General features: G+C 42.5%; 1 protein-coding gene across 8 annotated transcripts in view; it reads left to right on the forward strand.

Annotated features, from left to right (window-relative positions):
- LOC137324650 (filamin-A-interacting protein 1-like) overlaps positions 1–19,931 on the forward strand; it is a 266,872-nt gene extending 246,941 nt beyond the window's left edge. For 2 of the 8 annotated variants that reach the window (XM_067989205.1, XM_067989211.1), the window contains exon 7: positions 15,614–16,699. Coding sequence is in view for 4 of the 8 variants with exons in the window: in XM_067989211.1 (XP_067845312.1) it covers positions 15,614–15,654 (41 nt within the window). In the remaining 4 variants the exon portion in view is untranslated. Of the gene's footprint in view, positions 1–4,747; positions 6,574–12,728; positions 12,808–13,671; positions 16,700–19,757 lie in introns of those variants that run through there. The other 6 variants (XR_010963696.1, XM_067989210.1, XM_067989212.1 and 3 more) reach the window with 6 other exon arrangements.
- Positions 19,932–20,161: the final 230 nt, after the last annotated feature.

A 20,161-nucleotide genomic window follows, 5' to 3' on the forward strand; every position in this document is an offset into this window, starting at 1 on the left:
ATGTCTGACCCTGTCCTCGTCCAGCCTCTCCATTTGCACAATTTCTTGGCACGGTGACTCGATCAGGAGTGGGACCCCTGGGTATTTTTGCACTCCTTCGCCCAGATGTGTAGAAGCCAATTGTAATACTCCTATCAACACCCTGGGTGAAATTGGCTAACTCCACATATAACCCAGGCCTCCCCAATCTGCATAGCCCAGTATCACAATACCCAGTGCCATTGGGCACTCATCAGCTACCACTTTGTAATGCAGCCAACATTTTTTTTTTTTTTAAATCCTAGTTTCACTATTGCTTTGGTTTAATTTCTTAAAAAAATTAAAACCTTTTTAGTGATGTAAAGACAACTCTGTACAGATTCATATCTGCAGCCGTGGTGCCAACTCAGAGACTCTACACATAGTACGGTTAAGACACATCTCTAACAGTCCCTTTTTGACAATGGCCTGTGTTTTTTACATGATGCCTTGTTTAATGGTCACTAGTAAAAGAGTTAATCCCGATTCACTGAGAGCAAGTTCTGCCAACTCCGGTATAAACCTAGAATGGAACTATCACCCATCAGCTGGGGTAGTAGAAGATCCCATCAAACTATCATTGAGGCTGCGCCAATGTCTAGTGCAGAATTTGTTTAAAAGGATGGCTAACTCCAACTCATTGAGCTGCGTGCAGGACCAATTCCTACAGGGTCAATGCGTGCAGAGTCTGCAATAGTTAAATTCTGCCCCAGTATGGAGAGGCGCAACAGAGTCCTCTAACCTGGCGCTAGTCCAGCTATTTTTAAAATCTGCTGTCTAAATGGATGGAAATGGTCTGGAACATTATATGCAGAGACTTGCTATAAAACACTTTCAATTGTTTTTATGTCAGTTTTTATAGGTCAACATAAGTGGAATAGGATTAATGGACTTTGTCTTGGAAAAAATCAGAACTTTTGATTTCCCACGTTGATCCATGAAATATCATTCTCAGTGCCCAATAATGCATCGCTGCTTTGAATTATGGTTTTAATCAGCCAGACTGGAAACGCCTTTAATGAAAAATAGCCATAATAAAGGACTTTGTACAGTTCTTAGTTCCTCCCCCTCCTTCATTTTCCCCATGTACCATTCTTAATGTGACCTGCAACCCAGGACTCTGCCTGTAGTGATCCTGAAACATTCATTAGGAGGGGCACACGAGCAATGTCGGTGTTCTCTGTCCAATGTCTCTCTGTACAATCCTTGGCCTCCTTTCTTAGCTCCTCTGACAGTAAGATTGGGAATTTGTCGTGTGCAATTCTGAGCATGTCTCTCACCATCTGTGGTACAGAATGTTGAGCACAGTTTGAGGGCACACTTTTTTTTTGTGTTCATGGTGAAGAATGGCAGTGTTGGGGAATGGAGTATTTTCCATTTCGGACTACCGGTGTTGATAACAAGCACACTTGAACCAATGGTGTGTCTGGATGTTCCTTCTACGGAGGATGACTGGATAATCAGAAGTCTCTCCAGTCTTCAGGTGCATCTGCCAGTTACAGCCCTATGTGGGAACTACAGGTCGTCTGGTCAGTGTAGGATAGTCTGGTTTGAATCACTTGGTTGCCACAGCTGCTTTATAGTATTCACGTTTTCTGCTCAACTTTAACGGACACCCATTTTCAAAACAAAAGATACCAGCATTCAGTGTAATGTGCCATTTTGGCCTATTTGGTGCCATATCTTCCCAGTGGGCACATTATATGTCTTGAGGTTATCTTTCAAGGTATTTTTGTATCGCTTCTGTCCACAACAATATTTGCTGTTTGCTAGCTAACAGTAGAACAGTTGATTTGGAAATCTACTGCCTGGCGTCCAAACAACTTGCCCAACCCAACAAAGCTGTACTTTGTTCATTTTGCTTCGATGCCTGTTGTGCTAGTTATTGAAAGGACTTCCATGTTTTCCTTGTCTTCCCATCTGATGCATAATATCGACTGTAGATGATGCATGTGGAATTTGTGATGCCTGTTGCACATCAGCTATACAAGAGATTGGAAGCGTTACTTTCAGTTGGTTTTCAAGGTGATGCCATGCTGACATCATATCATAGTAGGTACAGCACAGGAGGAAGCCATTCGGCCCATTGTGCCTGTGCCAGCTCTTTGAAAGTGCTATCCAATTAGTCCCATTCCCCTGCTCTTTCCCCATAGCCCTGTAAGATTTTTCCCTTCAAGTATTTATCTAATTCCACTTTGAAAGTTACTATTGAATTTGCTTCCACCACCCCTTCAGGCAGTGCATTCCATGTGATTACAAAAAAAATCTTTCCTCATGTCACCTCTGGCTCTTTTGCCGATCACCTTAAATCTGTGTTCTCTGGTTATCGACCCTTCTGCCACTGGAAATAGTTTCTCCTTTTTTACTCTATCAAAATCGTTCATGATCTTGAACACATCTATCAAATCTTTCCATAACCTTCTCTGTTCTAAGGAGAACAACCCCAGCTTCTCCAGTGTCTCCACATAACCGAAGTCCCTCATCCCTAGTACCATTCTAGTAAATCTCTTCTGCACCCTTGCTAAGGCCTTGACATCCTTCCTAAAGTGTGGTGCCCAGAATTGAATACCATACTCGAGCTGAGGCCTAACCAATGTTTTATAAAGGTTTAGCAAAACTTCCTTGCTTTTGTATTCTGCCTCTATTAAATAAAGCCCAGGATCCCAGCTGCTTTTTTAACAGCCTTTTCTACTTGTCCTGCCTCCTTCAAAGTTTTGTGTATGTGCACCCCCTTTAAAATTGTACCAAATATGCTTTCCCGTAGATGCCCAGATGATGAGTTTGACTTCTTAATTGTGTTTGCTTTTCCTAATTAATGAGTGCATTGTTATAGATGAACTGAAACAGCAGTCAGCTCCATGACGACTAAGAGTAAAGTACAAGGTTTTCCCCATGTTGGCTGGCAGATGACTTGTGGTTTCTCTGAGGCTGGAGTTGAGGCCATAGCTCTTGGTCACTGCCGCAAATCTGTCTGTGATCAGCTGGATGTCTTTCTAGGTGTATGTTTCTGATGCCCAAAGACTTGCTCGTGGATGAGAGTTTCTGTTACTTTGGTAAATGTATGTAAACTGTTTGGGTGGAACAGCTTGCAAAGTGCACAGAAGCAAATGTAAATTTGTGATGTAGGAGCCTTCATTTCTTCATCAAGCATGGTATGGGCAATATAGATTAAGCAAGTATGCAACCCTGCTTTACACCATTTGAAACCTCAAAAGTCTAAGATGGATCCCATGTAAGCAAATTCTGCCAAATCCAACATCATGCAGCTGTTAAATGATGCTCATGTCCCATGCATCCCAAGTTACCTTGGAGCCTGGAAGACTAATATTATCATAGTCATTTGTTAAACAAAGGTCTGTGTATAGGTCCACGTTCTGCTCTCTCCTTCTGTATTTATCTTGTGACGATCAGAAGATAGATATAGATGAGTAGGCCATTCGTCTATCGTGAAGCTATCCAGACAGACCCTACAGTGCCTCCATTGTGGCATCCAACTGCTTCTCAAATGATCCCAGAGTTTTCGCTTCTACTGCTGTACCTGAAAGTCCATTCCACATTTGGATCACTACATTGTGTGAAGAACTTCCTAACACCAGTCCTAAATTTGCCTTTTACTAGTTGGAGCCTGTGTCCCCTTGACCAATTGTCAGTTTACTTTGAAGTAATGCTCCACATCTACCTTTTCTCTACTGTTCGTTATCTTGTATACCTTTTCAAGATTGAAAAACACCAGGTTTCTTCTGTATTTCCTCATACTACAGTGCTCTGACACTAGAGATCAGTCTCATGGTTCTTCTCTGAACTGCTTTGATGCTTGAATCTCCCTTGTGCCTTGATCAGAACTGAACACAGTATTCAAGGTATGATCTGAGCAGAACGTTATACAGCTTGAGCATGACTTCCTCTGACTTGTACTCTACTGCTTTAATTATATAATTCAGCATTCTATTTGATTTGTTGATTTCTGCTCTGCAGTGATTGGACATATTGAGCATCAAGTTTACTAAAACCCCCTTCGATCTCTTCCAACTTCATCCTTAAGTACTTCATGAAGATAGTAAAAATAGTTATGTTGCCTACCTTTTCTTCCTATATATAGTACTCTACACTTGTCCACATTAAATATTATTTGACATTGATCTATCCACTTACATATTTTGTAACTCTCAAGCTGCCTCCTCACATTCAATCAACTTTCCTAGTTTGCTTTCTTTTATGCTAATTTAATTGTTCTATACAGACCAGTAAAGTCCCAGGTTCGATTCTGTGGTAAGTTAGCTGATCTCAAGAGGTGTGGTAGTTAGCACTAGGAAAAGGAAGATAGACTATAGACCATTCTTGCTGGAGGTGTACATATGTGTGGACATTGGGGTGAGGACAGTACTGGATTCAGTCAGGATGTTCTCCACAACTGATCCTCACTGTCCAGCTCCCATGTGTGAGGTTCTGGAGATTGACTGGTGCAGCAAGGCATTACACTTTCAGAAGAGGAGAGAAAAGTGGCTTTGTGGAAACAATTGTTCTTTCACTGCATTGTTTGTTTGTTGTAGTCAATGCATAAGCTCTGACTGGCTGAAAAGCACTTATTCTTTGTTGCTAAACGCACATTGTCATATCTTGATCATTGATTCTCTTGAGAGGTTTCTCTAGCTTGCTGATGAAGCTGCTATTTTATTGCAAGTGGTACACTTTTTATTGCAGCACACCGACTAACCTCTTGTCCTTGCAGACAAGTGTTTTCCGCCTCCAGTCCTGAAGAGCTGGTCCTCATCTACAGATCTTTGCCCCGAACATGTGGCAATGTCTACATTTTACCACATGATCAGTGGAGCCTGCCACCTTGGATGATCAATGTCTGATCGAGTAAGGTCCCAATATTCAAAGCCACAACCATTGTACCTTTGTCATCATGTTATAGCTCCGCCATATGCAATTAAACCACAGTCTAGCTGCTCAACACATACCTTGATGCACTCTCCAAAGAGCTCCCCTTCTTAACCAGTGTGGAAAGCCAGGGAATGGGAGGTAGGAAAGAGTCACATCAGCTATCCTTCTGCTTGTGCTGCTTATAGATAGTGGATCCAGGCCTACAGCACAAATTGAGCTGGGCTAAGGCTGCCCAAACAGATTTCACTTGGGATCTGAATAAGACTTTCATCCCTTCAGTCTGGGCTGCATTTTAATGCAGGTCTCCAGAGATGAAAATATATGATAACTCACTGTTATCATTTGCATTAACCTGAAACTATCTGGTAAGTCTGCCTGAAATTTGATCCTGTGCAGCTCTAGTCAGAATCCCCACACCTTATTTCCCTGGTTCCATTCCCCCTTCCTGGATACTCGCTCAAGCTTAATCTGATTGCACACACCCTTGGTATCTTGCTCAACCCTGAGCTGACCTGCAAACTCCAGATCTAATCCATCACCTTCTGCCTCTGAAATGTTACCTTTTGCATCCTTGCGTCGTCCTCACTGCTGCAGAAACCCTAATTTGTGCCCCTGTCATCCAGACTTGACCTTTCTTGTCCTCCTGAACTCCACCCTACGTAAACTCCACAGCCCACAACCTATCTTACACAAAATCCCTCTCGCCTATCTCCACTGAGGTCCACTGGATCCCCATCCCTCACCTCATATCCTTGTCTACAAACTAGTCCCTGGCCTTACTGTAGCTTATCACTGCAAACAATTCCAGTCCTACATCCTTGCACCCTGTCCTCTTCCATCACTGTTATGCGTTCCCTCCTCTCTACAATTGATGATGGAGCCTTCAGCTCTCCTTCCTTCACACTTTGGAATCCATGCTGAAACCACCACCACCACTGCCCCCCACCCCCCCGCCACCATCTTTCTCCACCTTCAAAAGCCTCCTTAAGACCTACATCTTCAGCCACCTCCTTAATTGTTCCTACTTGTGCTCAGGTCTGACCCCCAACCTTAGAGTGTCATGGAATGTTTCACTACATTAATGGTTCTGTCTGCATGTATGATGTTCTATTCAGTGTTATTTATTTAGATTTAAACAAATAACACTGAATAGAACAGTTTGGGAAAACAATGATACTGATGTAAGTGGTAATGAATGTGCCATCAAGTTTTAATGAAAATAATATTACCTAAAAAAAATTAATTGATCTAAGTAACTACTTCAAAGGACTTAAGGGGAAGTCAAATCTGAGGTGTGTGCTGTTCCATAACACATGATTTGACCGAGGCGCTCAGCCGATAGAACCCCTGTGCTGCTGAGATTTACGAGGCTTTTTATGTTTAGACCAAGCTTTTGGGGAGGAGGTGTATTCAGGGGAGTAGAACTTGATATTCTCCCATTTAAGACAACTTGAAAGGTCTGAGCTAATGATTAATGAAGATGGTCCTCGATTTTTGTTTCTTTTTAATACACAGTACTCCAAGCACAGAGGGCTTTATTTCCCTTCAGAGACCATTGCAGTTGAACGGGAAGACATTTATAGTTTATGCAGTATTACTTGATTTACTGGCTCTTGTGTTTTCTTCTGCTTCATATAGAGACTGTGCTCCAGCTCTTGTGGAGCCTTTCAAACATGTTGGTAATTAAAGAACAAAAGTAAATTGAAGTAGACTGTTTGGCCTCGGTTAACACGACGGAGGTAACCAAGTAAGTTGCTGACTTCCAGTATGGATTCTGGCAGCAGTTTCTATGAGATCATTGCTTATATATTTCTGCTCCTGATAACAGCACTTACACCACCTTATAGAGGAAGTGTTGCGCCTCAAGAGCTATTTGGTTTCTGCAAATGCTCATTAGGTGATCACTTTGCTTCTGTGCGTCCACATTGCAGGAGGCAAGAAAAGTATTGCCATTCTGAGTAAACAAATGCTGCAGGTTGGGATTTTTCCTATTGATCCATTTTTTAATATTTCAAGTCTCTTTTTTAAAAAAAGTCAATATTTCAGAAGCTTTTTATTTGAAATTTTTACAATAAAAAGTTATTTCTCTTTCTCCTCTTCCCCCCCCCCCCCCCCCATCCCATTAAGCTTTCCTACAGAGAATCTTTGTTACAGAGGGGCACGACTCTGTTTTTACCTTAGCAACCCGAGTTCAAATCCAAAGTCTTTCTCTCTGCTCAGATAACCTCAACCAAGTTCCTTGTGGACATTGGCCTTTGCAGCAAATGACTATTTGCCATCTTGGAGGCCACAAGAATGGATTTTTGAACAGTGGGGGAGGGAGCGAAGCAAAAGACCTACCAAAATTCACATTGGTAGAATGTATATATGATGAGGAGTAGCTTTCTATGCCTTCAGTAAAGGCGCTAGGCATCGACCTTGGCAAAATGTTGGCGGAGCAGGATTGAAATGTTCTGCACGTGTCAAAATCTCAACAATGGAGGATGGAAAAATCTCAAGAACTATAGTTATATGTTGAATAGGTACTGAACAACATTTTGTTTTCAGGTTAAGTATATTTTCCACCCTCTAATCTTCAGCTCATCCAAAACTGTGCTGCTCATATCCTATTACCGATCACCCCTGTCATAGCTGACCTACATTGGCTCCCAGTCCCTCAATGCCTCCAATTTAAAATTCTCATCCTCGTCTTAAAATCCCTTCATGGCCCCAGTCATCCCTATCTTTGTGATCTCCTCTAGCCCTACAAATCTCCCGGAACACTTTGTTCCTCCTTGGAATTCCCTCCCTAACTCCCTCAGCCTCTCTATCTTCCATTAAGGCTCTTAAAGCCTACCTCTTTGACCAAGTCTCAATGTCCATTTTTTGTCTGATTACACCTCTTGGACATTTTTCTACATTGTAGGACCTATATAAATGAGAGTTGTGCGCTAGATATGCTCAAGTCTGTGCCCTTGGACGAGAGGGAGTGAAGATTGGGAGCCATACCAGGGGAATGACCAGGATGGGAGTGAGTAAAGGTTTTACTGGGGCAAAAGTGGCAGAAAGGGAGTGACTGAGCTGTTCTATAGCTGCAGAAGTATTGTGGTGAATGGAGGGCCAAAGGCCAGTTGGCAGATCAAAAGTGCAATTGTAAGTGGTTTTGGTGAGAAGTTTTTCCAGGGCAGAAGCAAATGAGGCTGGAACGGGGTAGGGGGATGTGGGATACATGAGGTCAGAGATCATCATCGGAGAGGTGAGAGTAGAGAGGCACGGTCAAGAGGGTGGCCGTGTTTATGTGGAGGGAGACCAGTGAAATCAGAGGAGAGGGCAAGCGGAGTTGAAATGGAGATTGAAATCATTTGAGGATGATGAGTCCCTCGGTGCAGAGGTTGAGGGAGGAAAGGAGGAACGATATCTCGGTGACAAACTCAGGGTGGGGCTTGGGAGGTACGGTAGAGAACAAGGATTTTAAAGGAGAGGCAAGGGGGGTAAGATACCAGAGGAGTAGGGGGAGAGGCCAAGTTGTGATTTGGTGATTAAGGTCACATCTCCTGCGGCGTTTTGCGTGGCTAAATGGCGGAAAGTGTAGCCGGGGGGGGAGGCTTCACTAAGGGGCAAGGTGTCTCCAGCCGTAAGCAAAGTTTATGGGAAAGCCATGATGTTGATGCAGTCGTCCACAATAAGATTGTGGATGGTGCGGGCCTCATTCCTGAGCGAAGTGACATTCTGGAGGGAAATGCGGAGAGGGATGATTGTTGTTCCACTGTCTGAGTCCGAAGGAGCAGTGGTGAACAGGACAGGAAGGAGGCTGGCCCTGAATGGGTATGCTGGGTGATGGGAAGATGGGGCAGTTTGGGTTGCTGCTTGTAAGGAGGCAGCGATGGGTGCCTTGATGGACTCTTCGGAGAATGCAAGAGACGCAGATGGTAGCTGTGGGCTTAACCAAGGAAGATTCCAGCCTGGGAACGCAGCAGGAAAGTGGGAAGGCAGAGGAATACTGGATTGGGGGGGGGGGGGGAGAGGGACAAAGTACTCGAGAGGAGAAATAAAACAAGGCATAACTGGGTGATGGGAAGAGGAAGTGACTAGAGAAAAGGCCCCTCAGAGGGGGGAAAAAAAGAGAAGTAATTGGCTGCAATCCAGAGGGACAGTCAAAACGTGCCCACGAATAGACACCGAGGGAATTCAGGTTACATAGTTATGGCAAAGGGTAGAAGAGAGATGTTCTGGTTGTACACAGAGGACTGAGAAGAAATTATGTGAACGAGTTCAAAGTTAAAGTCTGAGGACGGGATGAAGTTGACTTGTAGGCAAGGTAGAATCAACTTGAAGCGTCAGCGAACCAATATCCAAGTTTGATGATGGAGAGGGAGTGAATCCAGGAGCTGTTTGAGGGGCAGAGTATTAGTGGACGCACTGTGGAGGTTATGCAGTGACGAACAGAGAGCCAAGGAGGTGTGGAGAGTTGACCATCAGCCAGCAGAGGTTGATCCAGGGTCCAGCTGAGGTGCATAGTGGCCTTGGGTATTAATATACACCATCAGAGGAGCAAGGATCAGTGGGAGTGAAACCCAACGACCAAGAGCCATGAAGTCCAGGGAGCCTGGGAGAATGCACGGTGTACGCATGTGATCAGTGTAGCTTGTCTGGGGTAACAGCTGCAGGGAGGTGAGACGAGCACACAAGATTGGAAGCTGAGCTAGGAGCTTGAGAAACCCAGTTCAGCAAAGGGTATATTTAGTCTGATACCGCTCCCAACAAAGCCAAATTATTATTTGATGCTGTTTATCGACCCAAGAACATCAGGCCAAGGTTAAGTTTAATCAAATATGGTTTGTCTTGATCCTGGGTGTAAAAAGGGTTCCCGTACTAATTGGGGGCTGCAGGTTCAGAAGATGTTTTTCTTGATGTAATGAAATTGAAACGGTCTTAATTCTTTTTGAAGAGATATTTTGTTTTTATTTTCCTTTCACAGCTTGTTACTAATTTCTACCTTCAGATCAGCAAATGGGTATGTACAAAAGTAGTAAATTTATGCAAAAAAAAATTCAGACCAGTTTCTTTTTTTTAATGTCACCAGAACGCTTCACTGCAGATGACCAATTTAAATGCTACAGGGAGTTGGTAGTAGAGGCTAATTGTTGTTGCTTTGATCCCTGGTCCAAGCTGTGTTAGCTGATGTCATCTGGGGCATTGGCAGAAATGCCTCTGGGGGTTGGAAGGAAAAATCAATTAAGGTTCTCATTCCCAAGAGCTGTTTAGTGGCAACACTGGAAAGTGTGTGTGTATGTGGTTGTCAAGTAAGGACAGGATCAAGCTCCGTTATGATGCTCTCGGAATTATGTAGCCTTTGATAACACTCCTGTGAAATGCCTTGGGACGTTTTACTACGTTAAAGGTGCTATATAAACAACTATGGGTGAGAAATTGGGCCGTGTAGCGCCCGTTGTTTCGGCGCTACGCGGCCTCCCGAAGTGCCAAAATGGCATATTGGCTGCACAGGCACGTTTCCAGCGTGATGTGTGCTGGACGCCATCTTGGTAGAGGTATTAGCACAGGCGCAAATACTGAACGACGGCTACATGTAAAGGAGAAAATGGATATAATTAGTGCTGATTTAAAGTATTAGACACCATTTTGGAACTTAATGCTCAACTCAACACACAGTCTTAACCACGACCATCTGAACATGTCTGAGTGCCTGGAGGACCCCCATCAACGCTATTTAAAAGGACCATGCATGATTTACAGGTTAGCGGCTGGATTATTGCTTCTGGCTGCTGATACATTTGTAACTGTTTTTGGAGGTCTCCTATACTTGAATACTAGGACGAGGGAACATAGCCTAACATTTAGAGCCAGGATGTGCAGGAGTGAAGTTAGGAAACGCTGCTACACGCAAAGGGTGGGAGAAGTTTGGACAGCTCTTCTGCAAACAGCAGCTGATGCTAGCTCAATTGTGAATTCTAAATTTGAGATTGATAAATTTCTGTGAACCGAGGGTATTGAGGGATATGGGGCTAAGGCGGGTATATGGAGTTAGGTCATAGGTCCACCATGATCTCATTGAATGGTGGAACAGGCTCGAGGGGCTAAATGCCACTGCCACTTGCTGCCTGTTATGTGCCACCTTCTGCAAGAAAGTGGGACTTGTGTCTGGGTGATGTGCCTGTCTTGGATGAATAGCTGCTAGTGGTTGTGGGTGTGCAGCTTGTAACAGTGGTAATGTGTAAGGGTGAGAGGAAGCATCTGATTGGAAGAGATGAGTACTGATGGAAAGAGTTTGATGGTATGTGGGTGATGGGTGCAGTGTGTGGAGCAGTGGATGTGGCTAGTAGTGCAGTTGGTAGGAGATGCCACTTGACAGTTGACCTCATTCGCCTTGACCGCTCGTGTCAAAACATTGAACATTTTCCTCTACTGCATCCATGTTCATAGTGCTATGCGCCTGGCATTGACTTCGTCTCCTGCTGCCTCGGGAGCATATGTCTGGAGGGCCTTTTGCCTCCCTGCGGATATAGGATGCCCCTCTTTCTGTCCACCTCTTGGACCAAGGCCTCTAGTGCATCATCGGTGAACCTTGGTATATGCTCTTTCGCAGGCCTGGTACAAACTCAGATATGCAGATTGGAGGATGTGGTATTTAGTAGTGCGCAACCTTTATTCAATGTTTTAACATAACTTATAACACAAGGATGGGAGCTGCATCTGTGCTTTATGTGTGCGATGTCTGATCTCTGTTCAGACTCCATGCAGACAGCAGACTGTTATTTTCAGCAAATAACAGGTACCAGCTACCTTTTAAGCGACATCCTCCCTTTAGGAGTTTGGGGCTCCTCCTGCTGATGGAAAGTGCAAATTGCATTGGATCCTCGTGTCAATGCTGATTTCCAATGCTGCTTGAAGGTAAGTCCTCAGGTCCGACGAAAGTCTCGTTCCACCTGCGCAGGGGCCATCGGGCGCAGGTTAATAATGGATTGCGCTACCTATGTCCAAAAATAGGCACTTTCCTATGTCAGTTATTGCTGACATTCACTCACTATCCTGGCTCACACGTGGAGAGGACTCTCAGCACCCTTGGGACTTTATTCAGCATGAGTAAGTTCCTTCAAGAGAGTGCAGGATCATCTCATTTAGTGAGGATTATATGAACATATGAAAATGTCGGACATACCTGATCCATCTAGCCTGTTCCATACAGCCACAGTACCTTGTGCATCACAATACTCCCCGCCTACTCGAAGCCATGTAATCTCCTGGGAGAGGTACAAAACCAGATAAAAATCCCAGGCCAATTAAGGGGGGAGTAAAATCTGGAAAATTCCTCTCCAACGCCTTTAGGCGTCCGAAAGTATTCCAGAAGACCATAGTGATATAAGGGTGCTTTACAACCAAACTTGGTACTGTTGGCTTTTGTCAGTTTGAGTAACAAATGTGCCATCTAGTGGATTCTGAAAGCAAAGCATTCTCAGTGACAATGGGTAGGGCAAGTAACTCGTTACAGTGAGACATCCTGCAACAAACTGCGAATTTCTATCTGGCGAGTGCAATTCTACATCGGGGCCCCAAAATGAATGAAAATCCCCCTTTTTATGTCCCCCGCACATGAAATGCATTGTTTGCACTTCAGCCAATCCCGTGATTGCGTCTAGCCAACAAAATGTTACTGCACCAGCTTTGAATGTTCTCAACAACAACTGCTTCCAGAACTGCTGACTCTAGTGTCTGACCAGCTGTCAACCAATTATTCCTCGGAGACCAGGGCTTTGTAGCTGAAAAGTTAATTTTATAAGGTGAAACTTATTTATTGTTTAACTGTTGGTTTTTTTGATTCTTATTAGGCAACAGAGGTGAGTCCTGAACACTGAATATTTGAGAAGAAAATCAATCTGAACAAATTCATCCTTTTTTAATGTAACAGCTTTCCTTCAAATCTGTCTTATTTCCATTGTCATTTTTAACAGAAGTATATAGTGAAAAAGACTCCACATAGAAAAAGATGTGCCAATTTGTTTATTCACAAAGGGGAAAAAATGGCTAAACCTACATCAAAATAGCTGTCAGTTTGATGCTTTTTTTTCAAAAAAGTTATACAAAATGGTCGGTATTCTTTAATTATGTGTGACATCCTTTTAAACTTTAGTACTATAAACTACGCAGCACAAAAGTAAAAACTAATTTTGGGCATCACACTTTAGGAAGGATGTCAAAGCCTTGGAGAGTGTGCAGAAAAGATTTACTAGAATGGTACAGGGATGCGGGACTTCAGTTATGTGGAGAAACTCAAAGCTGGGATTGTTCTCCTTGGAGCAAGAAGGTTAAGGGGAGATTTGAATGAGGTGTTCAAATTCATGAAGGATTTTGATAGAGTAAATAAGGAAAAACTGTTTCTGGCAGAAGGGTCGGTAACCAGAGGACACAGATTTAAGGTAATTGATAAAAGAACCAGAGGCGGCATGAAGAAAAAGATTTTACGCAGTGAGTTATGATCTGGAATGCACTACCTGAAAGCATGATGGAAGCAGAATCAGTAGGAACTTTAAAAAGGGATTTGGATAAATACTTGAAAAGGAAAAATTTGCAGGGCTATGAGGAAAGAGCAGGGGAATGGTACTAATTAGATAGCTCTTTCAAAGAGCAGGCACCAGGAGCCAAATGGCCGCCTCCTATGCCGTATCATTCTATGATTCTGTATCGGCCTGTCACCAGATCATTAAAGCAGTGCTGTATCACTCCAAAATACAAAGTCGTGGTTGAACTCCATCTCCCTGCAATTTCATACAGTTTCAGAGACCGACAGCAGAGGCTGCTAAAGTCCAAAAAATAGCTGCTTGACTGAACCCGGAACTGGTCTGCAACTACAAGTACCCATTACAGACAACTGGTCTGTAACTACAAGAAGCCAAGGCTTCTTCAACAGCACCTCCTAAACCCACGACCTCCACCACCTAGAAGGACAAGGGCAGCAGACGCATGGGAACACCACCACCTACACGTTCCCCTCCAAGTCACACACCATCCCGACTTGGAAATATATTGCCGTTCCGCCATCATCACTGGGTCAAAATCCTGGAACTCCCTACCTAACAGCACTGTGGGAGAACCTTCACCACACAGACTGCAGCGGTTCAAGAAGGCAGCTCACCACCACCTTCTGAAGGGCAATTAGGGATGGGCAATAAATGCTGACCTTGCCAATGATGCCAACATCACATGAATGAATAAAAAAAATTGCACTCCTTTCTGCAGAGAGAATTTCCCACATAACTGCTTTGCAATTTTTACCGTGTAATCACTTCTACTAATTGGCAAAAGAACCAGAGGGGAGATGGAGAATTTTTTTTTACATAGTGAGTTATGATCTGGCGGGCACTGCCTGAAAGGCTGGTTGAAGTAGATTCCATAGTAACTTTCAAAGGGGAATTGGATATATACTTGAAAAGGGAAAAATTTACAGGGCTATAGAGAGTGGAGGAGTGGGACTAATTGGATAGCTCATTCAAAGAGCCAGCAGAGGCACGATGGGCCAAATGGCCGCCTTCTGAGCAGTAAGATTTTGATATTCTTACCAGGAAAAGCTGGTGCTACAGATACATAGTTATGCTGGGAAGTAATGTACTGTAGTCAGATATATTAAGTTGTGTTTTATTCAAGAGAAGGTTATACTGTGTCAAGAAAATCACCTTGCAATTGCAAAGTTGCATCAGTGCAAAAAAATTCAGACCATGTATGTTGTTAATTTTTTGTCCCCTTCTCCTAAAATACTGACTGTTGTTTGGGGTGTGTCACCAACCCTGTTGAGCCTCACCAAAATAGCCATTCTTCATCATGGAGCCTAGACTGAGTGTTGGCAAACTATTGAGCTGTGGAGGGCATCACAGCTGAGCCTGATGGTATCCTCACCCGATATCCTTGTGCATATTTTTAAGCAGGGATCCTGGCTGATTTTCTCCCCTCCTGCCCACCCCCCCACTCCCAGACCAAGAATGAAACCTTGATCTGCAACAACAGATGGTTCCTTTACTCAGTTGGGCCATTGGGGAGCTAATAATTATTGATTGATCTTGTTTTTCCAATGGATTGTAAATTAGTAGATTTATTCTAACTCTGTGTTTCTATGTAATGCTGTTATTTGCAATTGTCAACCAGAAGTGTGTTCTTGCTAGTGTTTGATGGCGATGCATGCATAAATCTGAGCTGATTGGTGTAGCGGAAAACTTTCTTTGCATTGTTGCTGAAATAGAGCCTAGTACTTGAAGTCAGAGTTCTGTGGGAATCTGCATCATATTTTCAGCATTTTACAAGGATTAAAATAATTCTGGACTATCCTGAGAGGAATTTTATACAGTCCAGGGTCACTGAAGTTTGCGATAATACCATAGATCCTTTTTTAAATGGAAATTTAAATCAAAAGTAAATGCTTTTTAAAACAAATTTTAATATGGCAGGGTGCAGCTTTTATTGAAACAAAATGTTGGAAATGACAGTAGATTTATCAGCATCTGAAAAGTGTAGATTAACATTTTAGATGTGACTCCTCATCAGTTAACTTGTGTTTCTGCTTCAGATGCTGATCGGCCTGCTGTGCATTTTCGATTTTTTTTTTTGTCATTTTTTCATATAACAAGCTTTTTTATCTCATAACAACTTGAGGGATACTGCATCTTTCCGAAGTTGCCACTCTTTTTGATGATATAATCACACTTATTCCTCTGTCTTTTTGTAGAGAGCATAGTCATTCATCAGGTGCGGATGACATCAGCATGATGACCCTCTAACTGGGTGGGAGCGTCCCGTTGCTGCTTGTGATTTTATTGCACTGCGTTACTGCTGGCTGATTGAAGCATTGCCCTAGGCCGCAGCTTCCAAGGCCCTGACTCTAGTCTTGTATGCTGCTGACCACTATGAGAGACACTCTAATCATAACCTGTATATTTTTTGAAGAAATTCAAGATTTTAATGTGGTTTTAGTTGATATGTAAAGAACCAATCCATCATTGCTCCTGTGATGGTAAGAAAAGAGGAATTGAAGCGCTGTGTAAAGGTGTGCCTCAATAGAGATAATCCATTAATGAGGCAGTGTACTTATTAAAAAAAATCCGCTTAATCTGTACAAGGCAAATGGTGCCATGGGATGATGTCATCACAACACATTGACCAACTATTCTCCCTCCACAGTGGACAGGACGTACCTCTTTAAAACATATGCAAGAATAAATGGAAGATCTGTTAATCTGACCTTGTTCAGCAGCCATGAAAGTTATTTTTCTTTATAATCGATTATAATTTACCTTTTTGTTTTGCTAGTTTGTCATTCAGTGTAAATCTTTTTGGTGCTGCAATGATACTTCAGCCTCTTTTTTTAAAGAAAAAGTATACTGAAGGGTCCCCTGACCCTTAAATTCTGGAATTCCTTTTGAATTTGAAATTTTAAAAGTTTGTTGATTTCAAGGACTTTTTTTAATTTAAAAAAAATGCACTTCCTAGTGAAATGACTATTCTGAACTTGAAGCTGATATGGCGACTGTGGTCAGATTAGCTGGTCAGCATTGTGCTGCCTGGTTTTGTTCCTCTAGCAGAATTATACTGAAAAAGTAAGCTACATGTATTTTGAGATCATTTTAAAGTGGGCCGTCATAATGGCTAAAAAGTGTCCCTTGTCCTCCAAGCCATGGCGCTGCCTTACCCTGAGGGGTGGTTTTTAAATATGTTGCACCTCTTTCACTCTGGTTTTAAAAACAGACAGTACACTGTCTCTGACTGTAAGTGCAATTCCAAGTTTTAAATAATTAAAGCCTGTATATTTAATTGAGCACTTTAGTCATTTTCTTTATTTTGTGATTGCAGCAGGTGCTTGATTATCCTTTGGTCTAAGCGAATGTGGTTACAAGTAGGCTTATTTCTAGTGAAATTCTGCTTTCCCTCTTTTTGTCTTTCCACCTGCCACTGCCAAGAAAATTGTATGCATAAAATGAAAATGCAGACCTGAATATGAACATCTACTGGATGGCTAACCTTTTTGTAGGATATTTTGTGGGGGAGGGAAAACTATTCTGGAAATGGATCATTTTGTAGGGTTGCAGAATCCACCATTTTTTTGTGCTTTGCTGGTGCAGATCCATTTTAAATGAAGTTAGTCATTAAATTAAGGTCCATCTGCATTTTCAGGTGGGTTTTAAACATTCTATGGTATATATCTTTGAAGAAGAGTGGGGAGTTCTGGTGTGCTTACCATCAATCAGTGACATCAAAAGAACCAGGTTAACTGATCACTGACTTGCATTTGCCTTTGTAAGAACCACTGCACTTCAAAAGTTGTGCATTGTATGAAATGCTTTGAGACATTCCAACATGATCAGGCAGTACATAAATGCGAGCATTATAACGAAGTCGTGAGGTAGATGGTTTTTTTGATGGTCTGCAGTAGAGCCCTTATGCATTGAACCAAGGACTGTTGGGATGTAGGTCTTCTCCCATTATCTTCTCTCTCACACTGCCTGCACATAGTATGTTCCAGATGATTGCTGTATGATTGTGGGGAGTGGCTCAAGCTTTGGTTGAACAGCTTCCAGCAGCTGGTTTCAGAATACTATTGGCAGAGGACCTGGTAGTAGCTGATTTGAACCCTCAGCTAAGGATGATGCACGGAGAAAGGAGAGTCAAAGACGACAGGAAAAAGAAGCTGCCTTTCAATAAAATTGCGTTCTCAATATTTAAAAAAAATCCTTGAACATCTTGTGTCCACATAACTGAATTCCTCCTTAGAGTGGACTCTTATTTAAAAATGAGAAGTATTTCATTTTTTGCTTGAATGAGTAATCATAGAATTGTTACAGCACAGAAGGCCATTCGGCCCATCGAGTCTATGCCGACTTTCTGCAAAAACAATCCAGCTAGTCCCGCTCCCCCACCCTTTCCCTGTAGCTCTGCAAATTTTTTCCCTTCAAGTACTTATCCAGTTCTCTTTTGAGAGCCACGATTGAATCTGCCTCCACCATCCCCTCAGCCAGTGCATTCCAGTTTATAACCACTCGCTGTGTAAAAAAGTTTTTCCTCATATTGCCTTTGGTTCTTTTGCCAATCACCTTAAATGTGCTTGATGCAGCACTGCCCGTGGAATCAGTTCTGCAATATAAACAATAGACTCACTGGCACAACCATCATCTAGGAAAGACCTGACCATTAACTAGCATGAACTGGCTTGTCAGTTTCTATTTCAGCAACCTGCCCAGGCAGCTTTTGAAGTCCCACTCCCTGGCTGATTGAGACCTGTAAGGTTCTGTTATCTTCCCATGAAGTTTCCCAGTCTCGCCACACAGCAGCTCCAATGATATGGGAAGTAAAGGGAAGAGGAAAAAAAGTAAGAGGAGAATGAAATAAGTGGTGAGAGAGGGGAGAAATGAAAGTAGAGAGAAACAAAAGGAGGAGAAAAAAACATTTTTAACAGACTTGCCAGTACCAGTACTCTTAGCTTGAGTGGCTGAGAGTTCTTTTTGGCACCCAGCCTGAAATAAGTTGAGAACCACTGAATCAGATGTGTTCATATTTATTGTTAACAGTGACCATTGGCTTGAGTGAGCCTTGAACAAAGGCATGTTGGCAGGGCATATATGTAGATGGTCCACCTATGTCCATACCATCATTTTGTCTTGATTGTGCCTATGGACTCACTGACTCATGTTATGTACTTGGGAATGGCAGAAAATACTTCAATTACTTTTACTGTGAATCTTCCCCACCTCCTTGAAAATATTGTATGGACATTGCCCAAACAATGAAGTTTGTTGTATTAATGGTGTCCATGGGACAAATCTTCACAAAGTACATTCTGACAATCAGCAATAAACTTCTAACATTCCAACAAAATTACTGTTTAAAATCATTAGACCACCATAGGCAAAGAGGAGTTGCCATATGGTACAAAACAGGTGGCACATGCAGGCCTACCATTAGCCTGGGGACATTCACAGAATGAAGATTGCATGTATAAAACAGTGCTACCTGCATGAGCTGGAAAATATATTAGAATCAGGTGTGCAAATCCCTTACATCCTGCAGTAGGCTACTGGCAAATCAATTCACCTAACTGCATGTGGTTAAAAATAATTTTGAATAGCAACATTCATAGTTTTTAGGAATCTAAAGGGACGAGATAATGTAGACCATGACAAGCTTTTTCACCTTGATCACAACAGTAGAACCAGAGGACATGGCCTACACTTGAAGAATGGGTAAATTCACAACTAATCTACGGAAACAATATTTCAGTGAGCAAGTGGTCAATCTACGGAACAGGCTCCCTAGGGAAACAATGGAAGCAGTTAGTGTTGATTCATTCAAATGCAAATTAGATGTACTTCAAAAAATATATACAGTAATATATACAAAAAATAGTATACAGTATGAGTAATTTGAGACATGACGTGATAAGCGTAGCAAGCTTAGGAGGAACAGGTGACTTTGGAAATATGATTCCCAAAGCTCTCCACCATTGGGGTTTTCCTTGCATCATGTCTGGGTCTGTCGTAGACTAATTGATAGAGATTGGTTGCTATGATTAGTCAACAACTCCATTATATCATGGGACTCCCAGGATGTTAGAAGGTGAACTAGATGGACCTTGGTCTTTTTTTGGTCAGCAAGTCCTGTGTTCCTAACAATAAGGTTATGAAACTCAACCGAATGCACAGTGCAGTTGTTATAAAGCTAGCTAGCATTTTGTAATTTTGTTACGGGGCAATGCCTTCAAGAACAAAATGTTTGCCAAGCCTTTTTTAAACAAAGGAAGTAAGTATACAAATAATGTTAAACATATAAATGTGTCCCTTGTATCTAATGTCATGACTATAACTTCTTTTTGTACTAATTAGGTGAAGGGTCAAGGCCCATAATACAGAAGATCACCAAGGATGAAAAGTGTAGAAGAGAACACAAAGTAAATCAACAAGTGATTAGATAATACTAAATTTGGGATTTTAAAGCGTGTATTTGTATGAGGTACAGAGTTCCACAGTCTTGTGCCCAGAGGGGGAAAAATGAGTGGGAGTAGGAGACAATATGAATGTGGGGAGGGGAAACAGCATGTAGGGCAGCATAGTTGCAACTTTTTTTTTTATTCGTTCACGGGATGTGGGCGTCGCTGGCGAGGCCAGCATTTATTGCCCATCCCTAATTGCCCTCGAGAAGGTGGTGGTGAGCCGCCTTTTTGAATCGCTGCAGTCCGTGTGGTGACGGTTCTCCCACAGTGCTGTTAGGAAGGGAGTTCCAGGATTTT

This window comes from Heptranchias perlo, chromosome 8, assembly GCF_035084215.1.
Source record: "Heptranchias perlo isolate sHepPer1 chromosome 8, sHepPer1.hap1, whole genome shotgun sequence".
NCBI lineage: Eukaryota > Metazoa > Chordata > Chondrichthyes > Hexanchiformes > Hexanchidae > Heptranchias > Heptranchias perlo.